The sequence below is a fragment of the Erigeron canadensis genome, chromosome 5, assembly GCF_010389155.1.
Source record: "Erigeron canadensis isolate Cc75 chromosome 5, C_canadensis_v1, whole genome shotgun sequence".
NCBI classification, from domain to species: domain Eukaryota; kingdom Viridiplantae; phylum Streptophyta; class Magnoliopsida; order Asterales; family Asteraceae; genus Erigeron; species Erigeron canadensis.
In genome coordinates this window covers 7,869,344-7,891,725 of record NC_057765.1, presented here as the reverse complement: position 1 = coordinate 7,891,725, position 22,382 = coordinate 7,869,344, and the positions used below count along the sequence as shown (strand labels likewise).

Sequence of the window (22,382 nt, the reverse complement as noted above, 5' to 3'; positions counted from 1 at the left end):
GCTGATTTCACCTACAAACAGAGGATCATTGTAAGAAATCATGGTATATGAACTCAACCCACAAGTGAACTGGATATGAATAACAATAAATTAAAAACTGTTTTAGAATTGGAACACGTGATCCATCTCGCTGATACCTCCAAGAAAAACATTTAAAACTTTAAAAGCAACCTGAAGAACAAATACGTGATCAACACATATCCTTAATTACATTATAGTCATTATTTTTTATATAATCCTTCAAAATTACCATGAACTAATATCAAGACTTGATTGCTTAGATTTAGTGTACTAAATGGGAACTAATAGCAAGACCTGACATGTTTCCCCTATACTTAAAGTGTTGGTTTAACTCTTGATCCATCAAACCTTTGGTGCAATGCATTGAAAATATACGTTATACATCTACATAACACCATCTATTTGACCCGCCTGCCTTTTCCAATTACAGCGAGAATAGTGCTAAATTTATTATCTCCAGAAGCCATCATTGAACCACCGTTTTATTGACCCCAAAACTTGATTGTCTTAATGTTACTATAACACTATAATCTATTGCTTCTGCGTCAAATATACAGTTGCATACTAATATTTTGACCCTAAACCTTATACTCTATACTGGCATACTAATACAGAGTTGCATCAAATATGGTTGCTTCATTATATAATACGGTTGCATAACTTGGTCTAAAGTCTATAAGCTATCAAATTTAAATGGCTATAGCCATTCCCGGATACATCATCATTAAAAAAAATCAGTCAATACCTAGGTAAAGAAGAACATAAAAAATTCATCATTCATTTTATCTTTCGTCGAGTGTCCTGTCTCTATGAACACTTCAGCAGCACGCCTACAACCTATCATCCATCACTGCTACTTCCAAAAGCCTTTTGATCATCATCTTCTGCTCTATTTCCTTGAAGCCTTTAAAATAATTAACCTGCCTGAACATAAAAACTGTGTTCAGAATTAACTAAAGCTTTTCATCTCATCAAACCTATAAAAAACTTCAAAACCTTTAAAAACTAAGATTGGAATAAAAAATCCTTGTTTTATTTATTAATCAGTAACCTCAATCAAATTAGATTGCTTTGTATAATATTATCGATTGTACCAGCAGTATCACCAATCTTAAAAGCTCCAGCTTAAATCCCCCACGAACTGTGGTTGGCCCAATAAAAACCTGCATTAGGCATTAATGCTTAAGTTAGATCAGCGGGTTCACAAGCCAATGCAACATAGGGTTGAGACTAAATGGCTCGAGCCATCAACTGTTGATGGGTTATAAGTTTTTTTATAAATACATATGTATACAATAGATGTCGATACTCATACATACTTGACAACGCCAACTGACCCGTACTGCGGCTACTCAATAGCCTATTTTTAGTTTTTACCTAAGCATTATACACCTACAGTTACACCTTCTCAAAAGCCACCAAAAGTCATTTAGGTGGAAACTTAACCCACAGCAACCAGCGGTTTTCTGCATTCGTACACCATTTAAAAGATCATACTGTCATTAGCTACTTTCAGTTTTAACCAAAGTAAAACAAACAGAGAGTTACAGTCCTTAAAAGAATTACAAACTTAAAAGCCTAATAATTATATCTTTCCTTTGGAACCATTTACTTTTAAATAAACCATAAACTCTTTGAGACCTTGCTTTCTCACTCATCCCTATCAAAATAGAACATTAGTAAGGGTCACAAGTGGAACTCGACCGATTCATCTCTCAAAAAATTTACATCTCAAACTTGAATGAACTGGACCGACTTCCACTATCTTTTTCACATAAACAAAGTTACTTTGTAACAACTTCTACCAGCCTCAGATGACAGCTTACATGGGTACATCAAGAGTTTCATTAATTTATGAATGCAACTAAGAAAGGGTTATATAAATACTTACATTAAACACAATGAACATAAAAAAATCACAAACACCAACAAACATTTTATTCCCTTCTACAACTAATCCATCGTCACCATTTCAACAGTAATTAATTATTCACATCCCTTTTATTTTAGATATGAGAATTAATACACGAATATAAGCCATCCAAAAGAGCATGTATCTATATCTATAGTTGCATATGTATATAATATATAAACATATATACCTTGATATTAGGCTGCATTTGTTCATAGTTAGTTTGGTTTTTCTTTCTTTCATCATAATCATCATCAGCAGCAGCAGCCGCCGCAACCGCAACCTTAACATATCTATCTACATATATCATCATCATCAAAAGCCGTTTTACATGTCTATATCCTTAATTCTTATTCTTCCTCTTCTCTTATGATACAAAAGTAAAGAAATCGATCTATATATAAACAAAAACCCTAAATAGAAACCATAATCTGATAATATAAGTACAAAAATATAAAAAAAAAATTATGTAGGCATAGTCCAAAGTCTCTTTCAAGATGTGAAATATATCATATTCAAACAACTTATCGTCCGAGTCTACAACTTATCGTTCAATAATGGAAAAATTAACTTTTGTCTTTTAACCAAACCTTTTGAGTCATTTTGAAGAGTTACCCAACCCATTCTTTTAACCGAGAGGATTAAATCCACCGCCACCACTAAAAGGGTTAAGCCCCTCTACAAAAAAAACTGTTAATAGTTATCACGAAACTGAATTTCCATAGTACCTCATAAAACCAAAAAAATAAACCAAAAGTACCTGATTTTTGGGAGTGCATCAGATTCTTTTAATAACGTCTTATTATCTCCAATACCTCAAGTTCATCATTTTGAACAAAAAACACTCACAGATGGGCAAATCAACAATCAAGATTCCAAGCTCCCCTCTGCACTCAAACATGGAAAGCTTTTAAATTAGAAGCTGAAGATGAAACAACAGTTGAGATGTTACATTTATTGGAGTATAAACTAAATATAGGGGTCTTAGTGTAGTTATTAGGAAGTGTGTATGTAATATTGTAAATAAGTAGGCAGTTAAAAGCCCATTAGACATGTCGTTAAAATGAACCGGTACCAATAATTGGTCGTTACACCGGTTAGAAAACTATAAATAGGGAATGATCGTATGTAATTTCCTATGAACAACATATTGCAAGTATCAATATAATAGCAAGTTTATCATACATACCTGTGATTTTGTTCATCATAGCAAGATTATATCTAACAATTGGTATCAGAGCCCATGTTAATTGATCCAGGGAAGAACAGAGTAACATCAATCGATCGAAAACAGGGCATAGCAAGGAGCAACTCTGTTGTTGAAGAACGATAGCAAGTAGAAATCAGATATAAATTGAAGAAGAAAACGGTTTAGGGTTTCTTCAAAGGGCAAAACAGTTTAGGGACGAAAGCGTGGAGAGGAACACCAGGGGTGTGTTCGTCATCTTTACAAGGAAGAAAGAATGTTTGTGTTCTTGTGATTTAGAAGATACCTTTTTTGGTGTTATAATTGCAGAACGGAAGAAAAGTCAGACAAACACAAAAGTTTTGTGTTGACAATCCGAATAAAAACAAAGGAAAAAGGTACACACGTTTATTGGGGATTTCTAATAAGACAAACAAGAAAATATTCACCCTTTTGAATTTTGACTTGGCAAAATCAGATTTTTTTTTGTAAAGAAAAAAACTTCTGTATCTTTTATATTAACAAGTAAAGATATTTATTTTGTTAATTGCTTTAAAAATACAAAAGTTTTTTGAATCAGATAAAGTTTGAAAAAGGATCAAATTTGAAATTTGCACATTATTTTGGATACTGAAAGGAGTGAGTATTCAGGGGGAGATTTTGAAGTCGTCAATTTTTAAGTTTTATTTGCAAATTAGAATTCCCGTTTAAAAGTTCCATTATTGATAACAAGTTAGAAACCCATTTAAGATTTGATTTAGAATTTCGTATTAGCAAGTATATACCCTTGGATTGATTGGTGTAAGTAGAAAGAAATCATAACCTTTGTGGTATAGTAAGTAAGAACCCAAAACCTTAGTGGTACAAGCCTTCGTGGAACAAACCTTAGTGGTACAACCCTTCGTGGAACAAACCTTAGTGGTACAACCCTTCGTGGAACAAACCTTCGTGGAACAACCCTTTGTGGAAGAATCGTTCGTAGAACAAACCTTTGTGGTAAAAACCTTCGTGGTGGTGTTAAACTGTGTGTTACTACCAAATAAGAACAACAAAACCTGCGTGGTACAAGCAAGAAGAGAGATTGAAGCAGAACAAAGAAGATTGGAAATAAAAAGTCCAAGAAATCAACGCACGAGGTAAGCATGATGGGCAAAGAAGATAAGAATGGGGAAGTCACGTCTGGGTCAAACCGTGATCAAGGAATCATATCCCTTCAATGCCCAAAACTAACTGAATCAAATTCCACCCAATGGGTAATTCTGATGGAAACGATTTTAAAGGCTTGTAGTCTTTGGGAAGCGATTGATTCAGAAGAGGCGGATGAAAAAAAGGCACATACAACGAAAGCGATGATCTTCCAAACGTTACTGGGAGATATTTTAATGCAAGTTGCTCAATACGAGAGTGCAAAGGAAGTATGAGATGCGATCAAAGTTCTATATCTTGGAGCAGATCTCGTTCAGAAGGCACGCCTACAAACTTTAAGGAGCGAATTCGAAAACCTGAAGATGAAAGAAAATGAAACCATAAGTGACTTCTCAGGAAAGTTGGGCAGTATACGGGTAAACCTTGGTTCGACACTATTGTGGCAACTATCGAACAATCTCAAGATCTAGAAAAGATGAAGTTTGAAGAAGTAGTAGGAAGGATAGTAGCGTTTAAGGAACGTATCAAAAGCCAAGACGAATTGGAAGATAATGATCAAGGAAAACTTCTAATAGCAAGTGGAAATAATCGTTTAGAAAGTTGGCATCATGGAAAAGGACGTGGTGACGAAAGCCATGTTAGAGGACGTGGAAGAAGACCTTTCAGACGAGGAATAGGACGTGCAGGACGTGGAAGAGATGTTGGCCAAACAAGCAATGACAAGAGTAGATTCAAATGCTATGAATGTGGTGAATGTGGACATTTCGCATACGAATGTACAAGACGAAGGGACAAAGAGAAAGAAAAGGAAGAAAAGGCACATCTCGTGTGGGATGATGAAGAACTAGCACTACTGTAAAGATAAATCAAGGATGAAGACCTTTAACTATACTTAGTTTAAGGGGGAGTGTTGGAGTATAAACTAAATATAGGGGTCTTAGTGTAGTTATTAGGAAGTGTGTATGTAATATTGTAAATAAGTAGGCAGTTAAAAGCCCATTAGACATGTCGTTAAAATGAACCGGTACCAATAATTGGCCGTTACACTGGTTAGAAAACTATAAATAGGGAACGATCGTATGTAATTTCCTATGAACAACATATTGCAAGTATCAATATAATAGCAAGTTTATCATACATACCTGTGATTTTGTTCATCATAGCAAGATTATATCTAACAACATTCAAGAGCTTCAATAGCAAGCAGTTTATTACATTCAAGATGAATAATATCATACTTTCTGTAAGAGAGAATACATTCAACTAATTAGCTAAATACTTATTAGGCTGAATCTAAAATTGAAATAAATATATATAGCCTAAAATTGAAAAAACCATATACAACTATCAATGAAGACACTAAACAAACCCACATACCCTTCACCTTCACACCTATGCAAAGCTTCTTGATTTTTATCACATAATGAAAAATACTATAACATAGGGAGAAACTTTGAAAAGAACATGCAAACTTCAAATCTTCAACAATACAAGTTGTTTGTGCCTCTAAAATCGTCATCAACATCATCATCAGAAGCTTTGAAGCTTTGACTAGATATATATCTCTACATATATCATCATCATCATGAATCTGTTGGTTTTAATCCAACAGATATATATATACATATATGAATAAAAATCAAACAAACCTTTCAAAACCACATAAGCGATATGAATAAAAATCAGATTTGGGTTTGGTCTTCAAAAAATCAGATGTGATTAATCTTGTAGAAAAAGAATGAAACAACAAGAAAGAAATGAAAAAAAGTGGTGTAAAAGAAACTTTTTTGATCTGATAACAATAAAACCTTATTTAGTCTCTCTCCATTATCCCTTCACTATCCTTTTTCTACTTTCAAAATTTAAAAGACCGCCCATTTATTTACACACAGCCTATACAAACACATATGCTACGGTTAGCCATACATCCTGCCCAAAACCTCTATTTGAAAACAAGTCACCTCCAAACCCAAATACTCCCCCACACACACTAAATACACCATAAAATTACTACTACTTGACATCATACTTCCTATGTGGAAGAGGCGTTTGCTTGACAACACAGATTTGTGATGTCATTCGAGATCTCTCCTTTAGTATGAAAGGGGATATTATAAAACAAATTCACTTTTCAACTTTTAACTTTTCAACATTCAACATTCATATAATACCCTTAAAAGAAATTTCAACCTCTCATTTTTTCTCTCTCCTCAAATCTCAACCACTTTTTTTTCTCTCTCTTCCATTAATCATTTTATTCCTCTAATTCATTTAAAATCTTTTATTTCAAAACCGTACATTGATAAATTATACGATTAAAAATTATAAGGGTGTTTCTAAAATTTCATGCTCTTTCATTAGAGATTTTATTCAATATATACTTTTGACGAATTTTTAAATTCGAGGGCGGAGCCCGGACGGCTAAGGCATTTGGCTATCACAATTTATGACCTATCGCCTCCTATTATCTATCATACTCTATGACCTATCACCCCCACCATCTCGCCGCCATAACGTGAGGGTACTTTGTCTCGTGTATATATATAAAGAAATTGTTGAATATAAGAGTTCTAGTGGGCATTACATTGTTGAAGCCGAAAAAATTGGTTGAATATACTCATATACGAGTTGTTTAGATGACTAGCCTTCGTTTTTCTACAAAAACTAGCTAGCATACTCGTGCGTTTTCTCATTCACCAAATTAATCTCATACTAAATATATATAGATGCTACGACCCTATGACCGTGATCCAGATCATTCATGTCGTGCATGGTTGCTCATGAGGTATGGAATTTATCTCGGGTGGTGGACTGGTGGTGGTTGGTGCATGACTTTTTAATCGCAAAGCCACGAGTAGCACAACCTTGATATGGAATCGAAGTTTTAAACTTTTAATTTATGGGCTAAAGCTATAAAAGGTTTTGGGCTTCTAGTTTGGGCTGTTTTAATGTTCATTACTCTAATTACTTGTATATCTTTGTAATCCCTCTCCCTTTGTTAATGTCCTATTTTGACTGATCAAGTCCTTTTTTTATCCTGAGTTTGATCATAAATATTTTTGTTTGTGTTATATATTAGTTAGTGAAAGTTATAACAATGAAAAATACATTTGAAACTCAATCAATACATATATGTAGTGATATATGACACAAGCAAAAATATTTACAGTCAAGTTGAAAGAAAAAACCTAAAAAGCCAAACTATGACACTTAGAGCACTGTGAGTGCCCCATCCTCCACTCGTTCTCCACCAGTTCTCCGATGAAGGACGAGTGCACACCACTAGGTCTGAATCCTACGGCTTTATCCAAAGTTTTCAAAAAAGTTGCACATTTAGTCCATCTAACGGCCAGATTCAACATTTTGAATAAATTTACTTTTGGTCTCTATTTATCATTTATATATACAACCAATTTACTTTCTTAATTTTACATAAAAAAAACACACTCTGTTAAACAAAAAACACATTCATATACACAGACACATTTTCAAAAGAACCATGGCAAACTGTAACATTTGTGAATTTGACCGTTTGACTAATTGTACAATTCAACTAACAATTTTAGTTAGTAAATATAATTGGAGTCATTTTGGCAAGTCATTTATGTGCAATGTGCTTATTTAAGTCAGATGGTCATTTTATGTAGTCTTATGGTATTAAATGGTATTAAATCTATTATATAAATAAAGCAAGATTTTAATTACTTAATTATTTTTAAAAAAAAACCTTACTTGGCATGTCTAGGTTTTTTCTTATCAATTAAATGTATTTATGGCATCATATTAAATTTTGATTTTCAATCCATCATTAACAAGTTTCTCCAAAGTTATCAAACTTAATGTAAAATAACGTATTTTTGAAGATCTAATCATATATCAACTTTTTTAAATAACATCTCATATTTTTATTTCCATTCTCTTTTTAATTTGATCATTATCATTTCTTGCAATTTAAATTTGATTTCGAAAAACACGTGTTATGTTGCTTAATTTAGTTTTCTTTTTTTATTTATGTTTTGTTATTATTAGTATGGACTCAATAATGATAGTTTGACATTCATATTATCGTATAATAAAAGAAGTACGAGTAAGATGTATAATTACGATCTATTTAATTGATCAACATTTTTACATTTTTGTCCTACGTAAAAACATCTTAGCCTGAGTATTAGTCACTTATTTTAGAATTTTCAGTTGTAGCATGATAACGACCCTATTGTTCTTTATTTTTATCGTCAACTTTTATAAAGATGTAAGTAGTGTTATACTTTTGTATACTCATCACCTAAATACCAATGCCCGGGTATTACCCGGGATGATAAACTAGTTAAACTAGAAATGAGAACGGGTTATCCATGGGTTGACCCATAACCCATACCCATGACCCAACCTTATCCCCTCCCATTTATCTACCTTTTCCATCCATTCATTCATTTCCCTTATAATCTTTCTTTCTCTACATAGTGCAAGAACACCAAAAAAACACACACACATACACTCATATATCACTCTCTCTCTAAAGTTCTTGCACCATTATTGTTGTTTTAAGTAAGATTTGTGTAGGAATTATTGTAAGCATCATCAACTTCATCACATATCAAAAACTTGGGTATTTTCAAGTGCAACAACTTCCGTTTTTGCTTATAAATCGAGTTTGGCATCTTAGAAAGGTTTTGGTAAGTAATTTCTAACTCAAATTCATCATTGTATGTTGTTAATCTTGTTTGTTGGTTAAATTTAAGTATCCTTAGTCATTCTTGGGTCAAAAATGGGTTTTTGAAGTCAAAATAAGGGTTTTGGGTGAAATTGGGTATAGTTTGGTCTTTGATTGTGAAATGAAAGAGTTTTGTCCAAAATGTGTTAGTAACATGATTAGTGGCTTCCAAATGGTTCAAAAAGGTCAAAACGGTTTTTGGGTCGAATTAGGGTTTCCTAGGGTTTTGATTTTGGTCAAGAACGGATTTGGACAAGATTTGATGCTATAGATTGAGTTTGTGTTGTGGGTTATGTTCATATATGCTTGGAAATGAGTTTGGAAGTGTCTCCTAATTGATTGTGAGGTCAAAATGATGCTTGGGTGTATTTTGGGTCGAATTTGTGCAGGTTTTTAATGGTCGTTAATTCTAGGGACTTTTCTTGATAACCTAGATGAACTATTCATAACCCAAATGAACTTTTCATAATCTAAATCCATTAGTTTTTAATGCCCGTTAGTTCTAAGAACTGTTCTTGATAACCCAGATGAACTATTCATAACCTACATCCGTTAGTTTATAAAGCCTGTTTTTTCTTAGGACTGTTCTTGATAACCCAGATGAACTACTCATAACCTAGATGACTTATTCATATTCTATATTCGTTAGTTTTTAATGCCCATTACTTCTAAGGATTGTTCTTGATAATCCATATGAACTATTCATAACCCAGATGAACTATTCATAACCTAGATCCGTTAGTTTTTAACGCTCGTTAGTTCTAAGGACCGTTCTTGATTAACCCAGATGAACTTTTCATAACCCATATGAACTATTTAAGAACCATATGTAAAGTCTTGATTTGTAAACTTTTTATGTACATTGATAGGTTGTGGACGCGTGACGATCGAACGTTTATAACTCAATCTTAACTTGTTATTGCTTGGCAAATGTGAGTTCTGTAGCTTCCTACTCGATTGAGATTCGGGCTGGAAAGTGTACACATGTTTGATTGATTGTTTGGTTAATTGATTGATTGATTGATGGATTGATTGATTATTTATTTGATTTTGCACACGAATATGATATTATATTCTGATTAGGATAAAGGTGCATACATGGAAGACGATAATGCCTTCAAAGAGTTATAGATGTTGTGGGAAGGTTATGGGTGACCCTATATATAAACATCTATGATTCATTGAAAGTAAAATCGTTCCGAAGTGTGTGTGCATAATATATGATGGATGTGATGGACTTGTTAATTAGTTGACGTGACGGATTTTGTTGGTTCAATGGTTTGGTTCATTCCAAGTATTGATATACTTGACGATTATGTTGTTTCAATGGTTTCTGATGTGACCAATTTATATAGATCGCCCACATCATTATTGGCCTTTTTCGTATGTGTTTTGAGACAACTTTGTATGAATTTGGAGCGTAAATGGTTTTTGTTAGTGCTTTCAGGTTCTTAGTAGCTTGCGCGTCCATTTGGTGCATTTTCTGACGATTTTAGGCCAAGATGTTGATCCGAGTGTTCGAGAGCTGTTAATAAAGAAGGATCGAAGATTTCAGCAATTATCTGTTGCACCGTAGTGAGAAGGATAGTGCCCCACTGCGTCGCAGTCATTAGGGTGCTCAATAAGAAGAATTTCAGCGATTTTCCACGACGCCGCAGTGGGAATAACATCTCCATTGCGCCGCAGTCAGCCGAAGAACAAAACAAATTCAGAAATGTGCCACTGCGCCGCAGTGGGGGAGTGCACAAGGCCACTGCGTCGCAGTGAGGGCACGGGGACTGAGGCTTTCCAACTTCTTTAGCATCCGAATTTTGGAGAGTATAAATAGAAGACAATCAACCGTTTTTTAGGCATCAAGCTTTCTTTGTAGGAGCCGTTCTACACGAATTCTTTCAAGGATCATCTCAGATTTCATCATTGGATTCATTGAAGATTCAAGAACACCCATTTAGATCGTATCTACTTTTTTGTCTTGCAATTTTTATTCAAAAATCACTGGTATAATATGTTCTATTTCTATTTCGTTATTTACTTTCAATTTAGCATGAGTCGCTAGATTTCTAATCATCCACTTTGATGAAACTTGACGAATGATATGATTGTAATATTTTAATTCAAGAGTTGATTCAATTATCGTTGTGTCGTGATCGCTATTAGTTAATTCCTTATGATTTATTCTTTTGCTTTTAATGGTTTATGTGTCCATCGTTAGTGGCACTAGGTGAATATGTTTATCATTTCAATTCAATTGTCTATGGTCGGTTGTCACCGGTTCATGGTATGACGGTGAATGTCAAATCTATAATAACTATTAATTGGTAAACGTGTTTAGAAACGGTTGGTGGTACCACCTTTTCATTCACATAGGCATAATTGGTAATTGGATAATCAAGCAAACTGATTGTTGGGGAAATTTTCTAGGCATTGGTGGTACCTGCTTGGGTAATTAAACTAGCAATTTAGGTGTTTGGGTGATTTGCGAGCGGTTGGTGGTACCACACGAGCATTTAATTCTTTCACAATTATCTTGTCAACTCTAAAGAATTTGTTCTTAAACGTGTGCAATCATAGCTGAAGTCAAGTGGATTCCAAGTGGATGATCTTTATTTATATTGTCTGAAATTTCTTTACTTTTAATCGTCTTGTCTTTTAAATTTCTTTAATTTTAAATTGTCAAAGTTGGGTAGCAATTCGGCTACGGTTCCACCCTTTTTCTAAAACTACTTTGGCAAACAATTACTTCAAAACCAATCCATGTGACCTCGGACTTACCTTTTAGCTATACTATATGCGAATGGGTCCACTGCCCCAGAGTGTGTAGTAGTCAGTTTTAGGGTATTTCTTGTTTTTAATTTTTAAACTCGATTTCACACATCAAGTTTTTGGCGTTGCTGTCGGGGATTGTGTGTAGAATTAGTTGTTAATTTAGTGGTTTGATCCTTTCTCATGCGTGAGGAAGTTATATGTTTTATTAGTATAGTTTTCTTTTCTTATCACAGGTGCATTTGACGTGTTTGTGTTAGTTGTGTTTGTAGGCATATTTCTTAGTTGATGAACTTGCGTTCTTCGGGTCTAGCTTTGCATAGTCCATTGTCTACTCCAAGAAGACCAAGAGGACGTCGGTTTAACTTAACTGAACCCACAACACCAATACCAACACCATTTTCACCTATAGCTAAACCCACTCCTGATTCATACGAGGAAGGGTTTTATTTAGACGAATTCTTCAGTTTAGAAGCTAAGCAAGAGGAGATGGCTGCCGAACAACCAAGAGATCCAAATGACACTCGCTATGGCGAGAGGATTCGAACTATTCCTACCACCCATGGCTCTGCCATTAGACCTCCGCCCATTGATCACACTTTCAATTTGAAAGGAAATCATCTCAAGAGCATACAAGAGCAACAACTTGATGGAAAAAGGAAATGGGATCCTTACCAACACTTGTATAGGTTTGAAAAGTTGGCTCAGCTTTATCAATATGGTCAAAATCAAATGAACGCCGTGAAGCTTGAGACATTTCCCATTTCAATCGTCGGAGAAGCACTTGATTGGTTTAATGATCTTCCAGAGAATTCAATCACTACTTGGGACCAACTTAAGGAGGCTTTCATTGGAGAGTTTTATTCACTTAGAACTCAAAGAAGGTTGGAAAATATGATTATGTCTTTTGAAAAAGATGATGGAGAAGATGTTGTGGATGCTTGGGTTCGTTTCAAGAAAATGTTGAGAAATTGTCCAGGCCACAATTTGACTAGGGAACAATATGTGGAACTTCTTTGATGGGTTAGATAAGAAGTCTAAACGAGAATTGGGATATGCTTTTGGGGGTAGTTTCAATAACATTACACCCAATGAAGGTTATCAGATCTTGGAAGATATGGCAAAGGATAACTCAAATATGGATGATGAAAGGTTCTTGAAGAACGAAAGGAAGATAAAGAAAGGTACAAGAGAAGGGAGAGTTGAAAAGGTTGAAGCTAGCAATGACTCCGGGGTAATTGGAGAGATTTAGGCGCTATCTACGCGCATGGATAAGGGATTCACTGCTTAAGAGGCTAGGTTTGGAGCACTTGAGAGGGATGTTGAGGTCTTAGCCGATGGGTGTGATCATTGTGGTGATATGCACTATTCTGATGAGTATCCAAATCGGGCGCCCGAAGATGTGAACTATGTTCAGAATCAATCCCAAGGGAACTTCCACCACAACACCGGTTTCCAAATCCGACCTTCAGGTAATCCTTCTTGTAAATCTTCTTTTCAAGCTAATAATACTCGTTTTTCAGGTAACAGGTGGCAAATAGATAATTATCAGAATCAACCTCAACAGCAGACTCAACATAACCAAGGATCGAGTTCTTCTTCTAATGTCGATCCTAATGCCGAGTTGAGGGAGATGATGAAGCATTTGGGTAGTAATCAAGCTGAAAAAAACACTAGCATTCAAATGATTAGGGATGATACTAAGGCATTGAGTGAGAGGTTGGATCAGATAAACGGGAAGGTGGAGATCAACATGAAAAATCAGTGTGTTAACTTCAAGGATCTCGAGAGTAGGATGGTCGCTCCTGCTAGGCCTACGAGGACTCTTCTTAGCAACACAAAAAAGAATCCTAGACCTCAATTTAGTCAGGGACAGAACTACACTCCACCTCCAGTCCGTAATGAGCAAGCCAAAGCTATCAGCACTCGCAATGGTAGGTCTTATGACCCACCTCCTATTAATGTTCATATTAATGTTCCTTTAGTCAATCTTATTTAGGGGATTCCCAACTATGCCAAGTTCATTAAGGAGCTTGTGACAGATAGAGGGAAATTGGAAGAGGCAAAGGCTAATTCTCTTAATGTCGAGTGTTTTGCTATCTTGCAGAACCGCATTCTACTAAAGCTTGAAGACCCAGGGAGTTTCCTTATCACTTGCTCTATTAGAACTCTTACTTATAAAGCCCTAGCTGATTTATGGGCTAGCATCAATTTGATGCCTTACTCGGTTTATACCAAGTTGGCTTTGGGAGTCCTTCGCCCTACTCGCATGAGTATTAGACTTGTTGACCATTCGTTTCAGTATCCTATTGGGATTGCTGAGAACATGACTCTCAGAGTAGGCCATATTATTTTTCTAGTTGACTTCGTTATCCTCGAGATGGAGGAAGATACGAAGGTCCCTCTTATTCTTGGACGCCCATTCCTTAATACCGCGGATGTGATCATCCGTGTGAAAGACAAGGAAATCTCTTTGGGCATGGGAACTGATAGGATTGTGTTTAATGTGAAAAGTCTATCAAGCATTCATATTCTAATGATGAGACTTATTTCAGGATTGATGTCATTGAAGATGCATTAGATCAAGAATTTCAGGAATTCATGGAAACAGATATTGGAGAGGAAGAGATCTCTAACTTAGGATTTGGAGAAAATACTGATGAAGCTTTGTTTGCGGAGGTCATGACATTGAGCTCGGATGAGTCACCTTCAGAGGACGAGACTTTTGAGGAGGTTGCTGCTGACGGAAGTTCAAGGGTACCTAATTCTGTTGATGTACCACTTACTGACTTGGAGCTTAAGCCACTTCCGACCCATTTAGAATATGCATATCTGTCAGGTGAGTCTTCTCTTCCAGTGGTTATCTCATCCTCACTCTTGAGTGATGAGAAAGACCGTCTCTTGTCTGTGCTTAAAGCCCATAAGCGGGCTTTTGCTTGGAAGACCACAGATATTCCAGGTATTAGTCCTGATTTTTGCCAGCATAAAATTGATTTTCTGGATGATGTTAATCCCGTTGTCCAGAGACACATGCGGCTGAATCCTAATATGAAGGAGGTTGTTAAGAAAGAGGTAATTAAGCTTGTTGATGCAGGAATCGTTTTTCCTTTGCCGGTAGTTCATCGGTAAGTCTTGTCCACTGTGTGCCCAAGAAGGGGGGCATGACAATCATTGAAAATGAAAATAAGGAGCTTTTGGCCACTAGGACTATTACGGGTTGGCAGGTTTGTATAGATTACCATCAGCTTAATGATGCTACCCGTAAGGATCACTTTCCCCTCCCTTTTATTGATCAAATGTTGGAACGTCTTGCAGGGAATGAATATTTTTGTTTCTTGGATGGGTTCTCCGGGTACTTTCAAATACCCATTGATCCCAAGGACCAAGAGAAAACCACTTTCACTTGTCTTTTTTGTACTTTTGCTTATCGGCGAATGCCATTTGGTTTGTGTAATGCCCCTAACACCTTCCAAAGGTGTAAGATTGTTATTTTCCAGGACATGCTTGAAACTTCCATGGAAGTTTTCATGGATGATTTTTCAGTTTTTGGGGATTCTTTTGATTTTTGCTTGGGTAATTTGGATAGGATGTTGGAACGATGTGAGAGGGCACACCTTGTTTTGAATTGGGAAAAGCGCCATTTTATGGTGACTGAGGGTATTGTGTTAGGGCATAAAGTGTCCAAGGCCGGGATTGAGGTTGATCGGGCTAAGATAGATGCGATTGCCAAATTACCCCCGCCTTCCAATGTGAAAGGGGTAATGAGTTTTCTTGGACATGCAGGTTTCTACCGTTGATTTATTAAGGATTTCTCTAAGATTACTCGTCCTATGACCCACTTGTTGGAGAAGGCCGTTCCTTTTATTTTTGATGATGATTGTTTGAGTGCTTTTCAGGTATTGAAGGAGAAGTTGACTAATTCTCCTATCATGGTAGCTCCAGATTGGGATTTGCCTTTCAAGTCGATGTGTGATGCCAACGACTATGATGTTGGAGCTATGCTAGGGCAAAGGGTTGAGAAACATTTCAAATCCATTTACGTTTCTAGTAAAACTTTGAACCCTGCCCAGCAAAATTACACTACTACAGAGAAAGAGTTACTTGCAGTGGTCTTTGCATTTGATAAGTTTAGGTCATATTTGGTTTTGAGTAAGACCATAGTTTTCACTGACCATTCAGCTCTGAAGTACCTGTTCTCGAAATAGGATGCTAAATCCAGGCTTGTCCGCTCGATTCTTTTGTTCAAGAATTTGATATAGAAATAAAGGATAAGAAAGGGGCTGAAAATTTGGCTGCCAACCATTTGAGTCATTTGGAAGATCCTAACCGGGAGGAACTTTGTGAGGGGGAGATCAATGATCACTTCCCCAATGAGTCTTTAATGTTTATCTCTAACTCCGATGAAGCTCCTTGGTTTGCAGATATAGATAATTATTTGGTTGCAGGTGAGATACCTAATGACTTCACGTCTCAGCAGAAGAAGAAGCTCATATTGGATTTTAAGCATTACTTTTGGGAGAACGCATATTTGTTTCATGTTTGTGCAGCTGGTATGGTTAGGAGATGTGTTGCTGGAATGGCAACGAGAGAGATTTTGGATGCATGTCACTACGGGCCAACTAGGGGTCACTATGGTCCCTCAGTCACGGGTAAGAAGGTTTTTGATGCAGGTTTCCATTGGCCAATGATTTTCAAGGAGGCCCAAACTTTGGTGGATACTTGTGACATCTGTCAGCGACAGGGGAACATCACTAAACGGGATGAGATGCCTTAACAAAGCATTCAGGTATGTGAGGTTTTTGAAATCTGGGGTATAGGCTTTATGGGACCTTTCCCACCGTCTAATAAGTTTTAGTATATTCTTGTCGCCGTTGACTACATGTCTAAATGGGTTGAAGCTAAGGCATTGCCCAAGAACGATGCGCGTGTAGTCATTGATTTCTTGAAACAAATGTTCTGTCGTTTTGGTTGCCCTAGAGCTCTAATTAGTGACCGTGGAACCCATTTTGCAAACCATCAGTTAGCCAAAGTGTTAAAGAGGTACGGTGTTGTCCATTACTTTTCTATCTCATACCATCCACAGACCAGTGGTCAAGTGGAAAACACAAATAGGGCTTTGAAGAGTATTTTGGAGAAAACTGTTGGGGATAACCCCAAGGTTTGGTCAAAGAAGTTAGATGACACCTTGTGGGCGTTTAGGACGGCTTATAAGACGCCGATTGGCACCACGCCATACCTGTTTCTCTATGGCAAAACTTGCCATCTTCCTATTGAGATAGAGCATAAGGCGTATTGGGCTTTAATGAAGTTGAATTTGGATTTGATGGAAGCACGTGAACTTAGGATGTTGCAACTTCATGAGCTTGACGAGCTTAGGCTAGGTGCTTATGAGAATTCACGGCTATATAAGGAGAGGACCAAGGTTTGGCATGATAAGAGGATTCGTAGCAAGGAGTTTAAGGTTGGAGCAATAGTGTTGTTATTCTTGTCTAAATTTAAGATCAACCAACCCAAACTAACTTCTAGGTGGATTGGACCGTTTGTGATTAAGCACGTATACCCATCGGGTTATGTTGAGTTGTTTAAGCGAAATGGTGAAGGGTCGTTCATTGTCAATGGTCATCAACTTAAGCTATATTTAGAAGTGGAGAAGGTTGAAGGGATATTTGACGAGATCCCAGTGTTTGAATTTGAAACTTGAAAGTTGGTCGAGTCTAGCTAAAGACTCGTTAATAACTTAAGCGCTTCTCGGGAGGCAACCCGTGTTTATTTTATCGCATTTTATGTTCTTTGAATTAGTTAGATTTAATCTTGTTTTATTAGTAAGTGCAGGTGTGATTTTGATGTGAAGCGGTTCCGGGTAAGTTTGTTTGAGTATTGTCAGAAAACTTATAAAGAAGATTTTTCAGAAAATTCCCCCACTGCGCCGCCGTGGGGGTGGGATGGTTCTTACTGAGCCGCAACCCAAAGTCCCTGCTCAGAATCGAAAAAACTCCTCACTGCGCCACAGTGGGAGTGACGCGTCCTCACTGCGCCGTAGTGAGGTACCTGGTAGGAGGGTCAAGAGGGTCAGTTTTTATTTCACCATAAATTTTATCTCTCATTTCTCTTCTCTCTTAAAAACCAAAAAAAGGGAACTAAAAACCTTCAAAACCCCATTAATTACCCTCAAGATCCTCCATTTTCTTCCATCTTTAATCTATCTTCTAGATTATCATCTACATACATTGCATAATGGGAAAAGGAGTAATTTTTTTCTAGTTTATTTCTTTGTATTTTTCTTTTATTTTGAATTTTCAATTACAAGGGCTATATATATATATCCGAATTAACTTAGGGTTTTGATATTTGTGGGCAATAGAAGCTAATAGCGTGTAAAATTTTTAATCTTCTAGTTTATTCGCGTTAATGTTTGTGAATGCAGAATCCATCTTCTAAGTGAAAGGAAGGCGAGGGTCAATCTAGTGAGGCCGTTGATCTGCTTACCAAAACTCCTAGGCAACAAGTGGAGGTGCCACTTAAATTCTTTCCAGATAAACTGAATGAGAGGCATGCTTGGCTACAAGTTGAGGGCGTTAGGCAGTCCCATAAGAACATCTACAAGAATCAATTATTTAAGCTTGTTAAGCATGTCGTTTATCCACCAAGGTGGTTACCTCCTATCCAGGCTCAATTATATGGGGTACAGGAGGACATTCGTAAGTGGTTCTCTATGAGTATGAGTTGGGATTAGGGCGACTCGAGGGTATGATGTGAATTGTGAAATTTGGCATCGGGTGTTTGGTAACTGTGAATCCGCTTATCTTGAGTTATGCTTGGAATTTTATTCGATTTTGAAACTGAATAAGGAATTAGGGAAAGTAAAGGATATTTTTGAGGAAAGAATTGTATGGTTTTATTGTGGGGGACAGCAGAGGAAGCTGTCGATTGCTGAGTTTAGTCATTATGTTGGGATATATTCGAGGGAAGAGTTGCAGAGCCCGGATCTGAGGGGAATTCTGAGAAAGGGGTATTTTACAAAAGCTGACCTGGGGGATGGAGAGTCGATTGAAGCTTATTACACAAGGATCACGGGGGGTGAGACTTGGAGCTCCAGTTGTTCTGTTAGTGTATCAAAGATTAAGAATGTCCGATTGAGGTTGCTCCACCGTATGCTCGTGACTTTCTTGGTAAAGCGGTCTACTCATTGGAAGAAGGCGTACCAGGATGATCTATGGTTACTGAAGTTATTTTCTGAGGGCTCTCCAAAAAAATTTGCTTTACCACCTCTTGTACTTTTGGACCGTATGTGCAACCATACTGATTCAAACTTGGTTTTTGGTCATTTCATTACTACTATTTACAAGAGAATGGGAGTCTTTGATTCGGATGAGTGCCAAACTTATCTTTCATTGCCCGTATATCAAGAGACTTTCTCTATTAATGAGTTGTGGCGGGCGAAGGTAATAAAGAAGAAGAATGGAATGAGCCGGAAAGGTTGTTAGATGATGAAGGAGTGATTGAGGGACCACCTCCGGATCTGGAGGGGCTGATGTAGAGATGGCTGATGCTCCACAGGAGCCACCGAGGAGAACTGGTCGTAGCATTCCCGTCCCTATCTCGTTTGATCTTACACTTTTGGGGAGCACTGTTCAGAAGATGTATGAGGAGAAGCAAGAGAGGCGTCGAGCATTTGATGCTTACCAGCGGAGAGTGGACCAGGATTTCACCTGGGTTGGATCACAGGAGGCCCACACTAACTACACAATTGATTATTATCAGCGAAAGTGGGATGCCCAGTATCACGGTCTGGAGTTTGTTAGACCTGACCTGGTTCCTCAGTTCTCTCCACCGCTTATTTATGTCCCCGATCATCGTCAGGGGGTCAGTCCTTTTTCTCTCATATGACTGCCCTGGGGAACGTGTCACCACAACCCCACAATTTAGGAGGTTCTCCTCGTGGGCCAGTGAAGTTTGGGGTCTTTCAGGGTGGCCATGTTGGAGGTGCTTCATCATCTTTTGCAGGTCTTGATACAGGTACTCATTTGGGATTTGATGCTGGTCAGTCAGGCACGGAGTCAGAACGGAGCTCCGCCTATGGAGGAAATCTCTTATTTTCTTCCTTCTAAAGAAAAGGCATGTTTCCTTATTTTTTATTATTATAATATATTTATTATATGACATGTAAATCCCATAAACATGTCTACGATATCTTGTCCCCAAATAACAAGGGTATCCCCCTAAAACTCTAACTTATCTTCTAAGATAAGTTTCTCCTATAAAAGGAGGTCTCCCCTCACGAATAAAGGCATCAAGTTCTTTCTACGAGATACTAAGCCTCATTCACCCGAACACCTAAGGTGGTTGTTTTGGTCAAAAATCACCTAAGATAATCTATGTCGAAGACTTAGATCAATTAAGTAACCAAACTTTCGTTCGTGAGGTTGTGTGCTTGTAAAATATGTTGAGTTACAAAGATGCGTTGATAAAAAGACTTTTGAAAATAGATTATGTCTACTAAACAATAAAGAAGGTCAATGTAATCACAAACTAATGTAAATAATGCAAGATATGTTAAGATAAACAAGATATTGAGCAAGAATCAAATAAACAATGCGTAAAGTAAAGAGTAAAGAGCAAGAACACCGATATTTGATGACAAGGAAAAGCCCTTAATCCTTAAAGGATCGCCGGCATAAAACCCCCAGGAGGAAAAGAGTAATTATCATTGAAATGAATACAATTGGTGACGAGGAAAAGCCCTTAATCCTTAAATGAATCAAATAAATTGTTCCTGCCTTGTTCTATTATTAATTATCATTGAAATGAATACAATTGGTGAAAGCAGGTTGATCGATCTTTCTAAGTGTGTGAGTAGCGAAAAGAGTAAAATGCAATGTGTGTGAATACAAGTGAGTGATAGCAGGTGAAAAGTAAGTGCCTAGGATCGATCAAGCCTCTTCTATTTATAATGCTAGTGATAAACTAACTATCCAATATTGTAGGGATCTTCCACGTCTTCAGTTCTTGAACGTTGGTGAAGATCTTGACTGGTCAAGTGACCGTTAGTGTATATTGCCTCATGCTGAATTCAACTTGAAGTCCGATTATGTTGGGGACTAAGTCTTCTTTGTGTGTTGAAGAGATTCTTCACGTGTATTCTTGATTTCATACCGTTAGAGGTATTTCTCCATGTGAGATATTGAATAATATCAACCCTGTATGTATAACTCAAGAGAAAATAATAATAACATATGTAACAATACGTTAGTAATCTTCCGGATGTTCCGCTGTGTCAAGATCCTGAGATGTCAAGATCTTGGGCTTTCAAGATATTGGTACCTGAAATTTTCCAGGCATAACAATTGTCCCCAAAGTTATTTAATAAAATTATTTTTATTTGAATAACTTTGAAGCTTCTAGAGGAAACTTTGACCGGAGTCAAATGGTAAAAAATTTCAAAAACCGTCATACGGATAGGACGCGTGTAAAAAGGGTAGCCAAGAGTCTCAACAGTTCAATCCTTTCACCCCCCTATTTAAGTGAAGTCACCATATTGCGAAAATCAAAAATTTCTTTTATGCTTAAAAAAGTTCTCATCCTTTTTTCCATTTCTATCAATTCCCACAACATTACAATGTCTGAAATCAACAACGGTGATTCCCATCTCGAAATCCATGATCCCCCAAGGGTTAATTGGGGAACTACAAAGTCAGAGAGGAGACTTCTTTACGTAAGATTTACATTTGTTATTTCTAATTTTTCAGTTTTGAAAATTAACCTTTGGTTTCCTTTTACAGTGTTTTTCCCAAATGAGGTTCGCACACATGGAAGTTGCAAGACTTAAGAATGAAGAAATAAAGAGTCAAAATCAGTTTATCTTCTCTCTCTTGGATCAAAGAAAAGCACAGGACTTAAGGATAAAAGCGCTGGAGGAGGAACTGGCTAAAACTAAGGAGGAACTCAGCCAGAGTTGATTTGTACAGAAACAATGTATTAAGAGGGGCGAGATTGATCCGGAGTGGTCAATCATGGTTGTAAAAACTACCTATAAAAGTAGTTTTATGTATGTGTGCTTATGAAAAATATTAATCTTTTGATCCATTTCGATTTTCGTTCAAAAATCAAAACTGTTAACGAGGGCAAAATAGTCAAATGAGTAATTAATATTACTGCATCGTTTGTCGGGTAATCATGACTTTTGGCTGACTAGATAATAATTTCAGTAAGTAGTCAAATCAACAAAGTAATTAGAATCCCACTTGATGGCTGTAAGTCCCAACTATTGCTAGATGGGTGCTGAAGACACCTCTATGTCAATGGTGAGTGAACTTTGCAACACAATCAATTAATCTGGATATGACCAGTTTAGATTGATTGTGTACCAGGTTAACTGGAGTTAATATATAAAGGTGACAGAATGTGTAAGTAAAATACAATGCAATAATATAAATGACAAGTATATAAATTGGTGAGACAATATGTAATTTTCAAGTGTATTTTATTTAATAATTGTTTAAATAAAATACAAGGTTGTTGCGGAACCAAGATAATACAAGAATGTAAATATCCTAACAACCCATGAAATACAATTGATCTAAACTTGGAAATTCTCCTAAACAATCGAAACACTTAAAGTTGTGAAATGTTCCTTTTTGCGA

At 36.7% G+C, this 22,382-nt stretch overlaps 2 protein-coding genes across 2 annotated transcripts; both read left to right on the top strand.

Moving 5' to 3' along the window:
- Positions 1–4,264: 4,264 nt before the first annotated feature.
- Positions 4,265–5,124, top strand: LOC122601117. The gene is made up of 2 exons (XM_043773889.1): positions 4,265–4,534; positions 4,675–5,124. Exons 1-2 carry the CDS (start codon positions 4,265–4,267, stop codon positions 5,122–5,124), a joined length of 720 nt encoding a protein of 239 aa, XP_043629824.1.
- A 7,735-nt stretch (positions 5,125–12,859) lies between these two features.
- LOC122601116 lies at positions 12,860–16,516 on the top strand. The gene is made up of 8 exons (XM_043773888.1): positions 12,860–12,926; positions 13,035–13,214; positions 13,266–13,636; positions 13,742–14,241; positions 14,298–14,867; positions 15,329–15,500; positions 15,639–15,851; positions 15,962–16,516. Exons 1-8 carry the CDS (start codon positions 12,860–12,862, stop codon positions 16,514–16,516), a joined length of 2,628 nt encoding a protein of 875 aa, XP_043629823.1.
- Positions 16,517–22,382: the final 5,866 nt, after the last annotated feature.

Excerpts from the sequence above, each read along its gene's own strand:
- LOC122601117 (XM_043773889.1), top strand. The coding sequence starts at position 4,265 with ATGGGCAAAGAAGATAAGAATGGGGAAGTCACGTCTGGGTCAAACCGT. Across the intron at positions 4,535-4,674 it reads AATACGAGAGTGCAAAGGAA|TATACGGGTAAACCTTGGTT; the intron begins GTATGAGATGCG and ends AAAGTTGGGCAG.
- LOC122601116 (XM_043773888.1), top strand. The coding sequence starts at position 12,860 with ATGGCAAAGGATAACTCAAATATGGATGATGAAAGGTTCTTGAAGAAC. Across the intron at positions 14,242-14,297 it reads ATGGGAACTGATAGGATTGT|GATTGATGTCATTGAAGATG; the intron begins GTTTAATGTGAA and ends GACTTATTTCAG. Across the intron at positions 15,501-15,638 it reads CGCCTTCCAATGTGAAAGGG|GTATTGAAGGAGAAGTTGAC; the intron begins GTAATGAGTTTT and ends AGTGCTTTTCAG.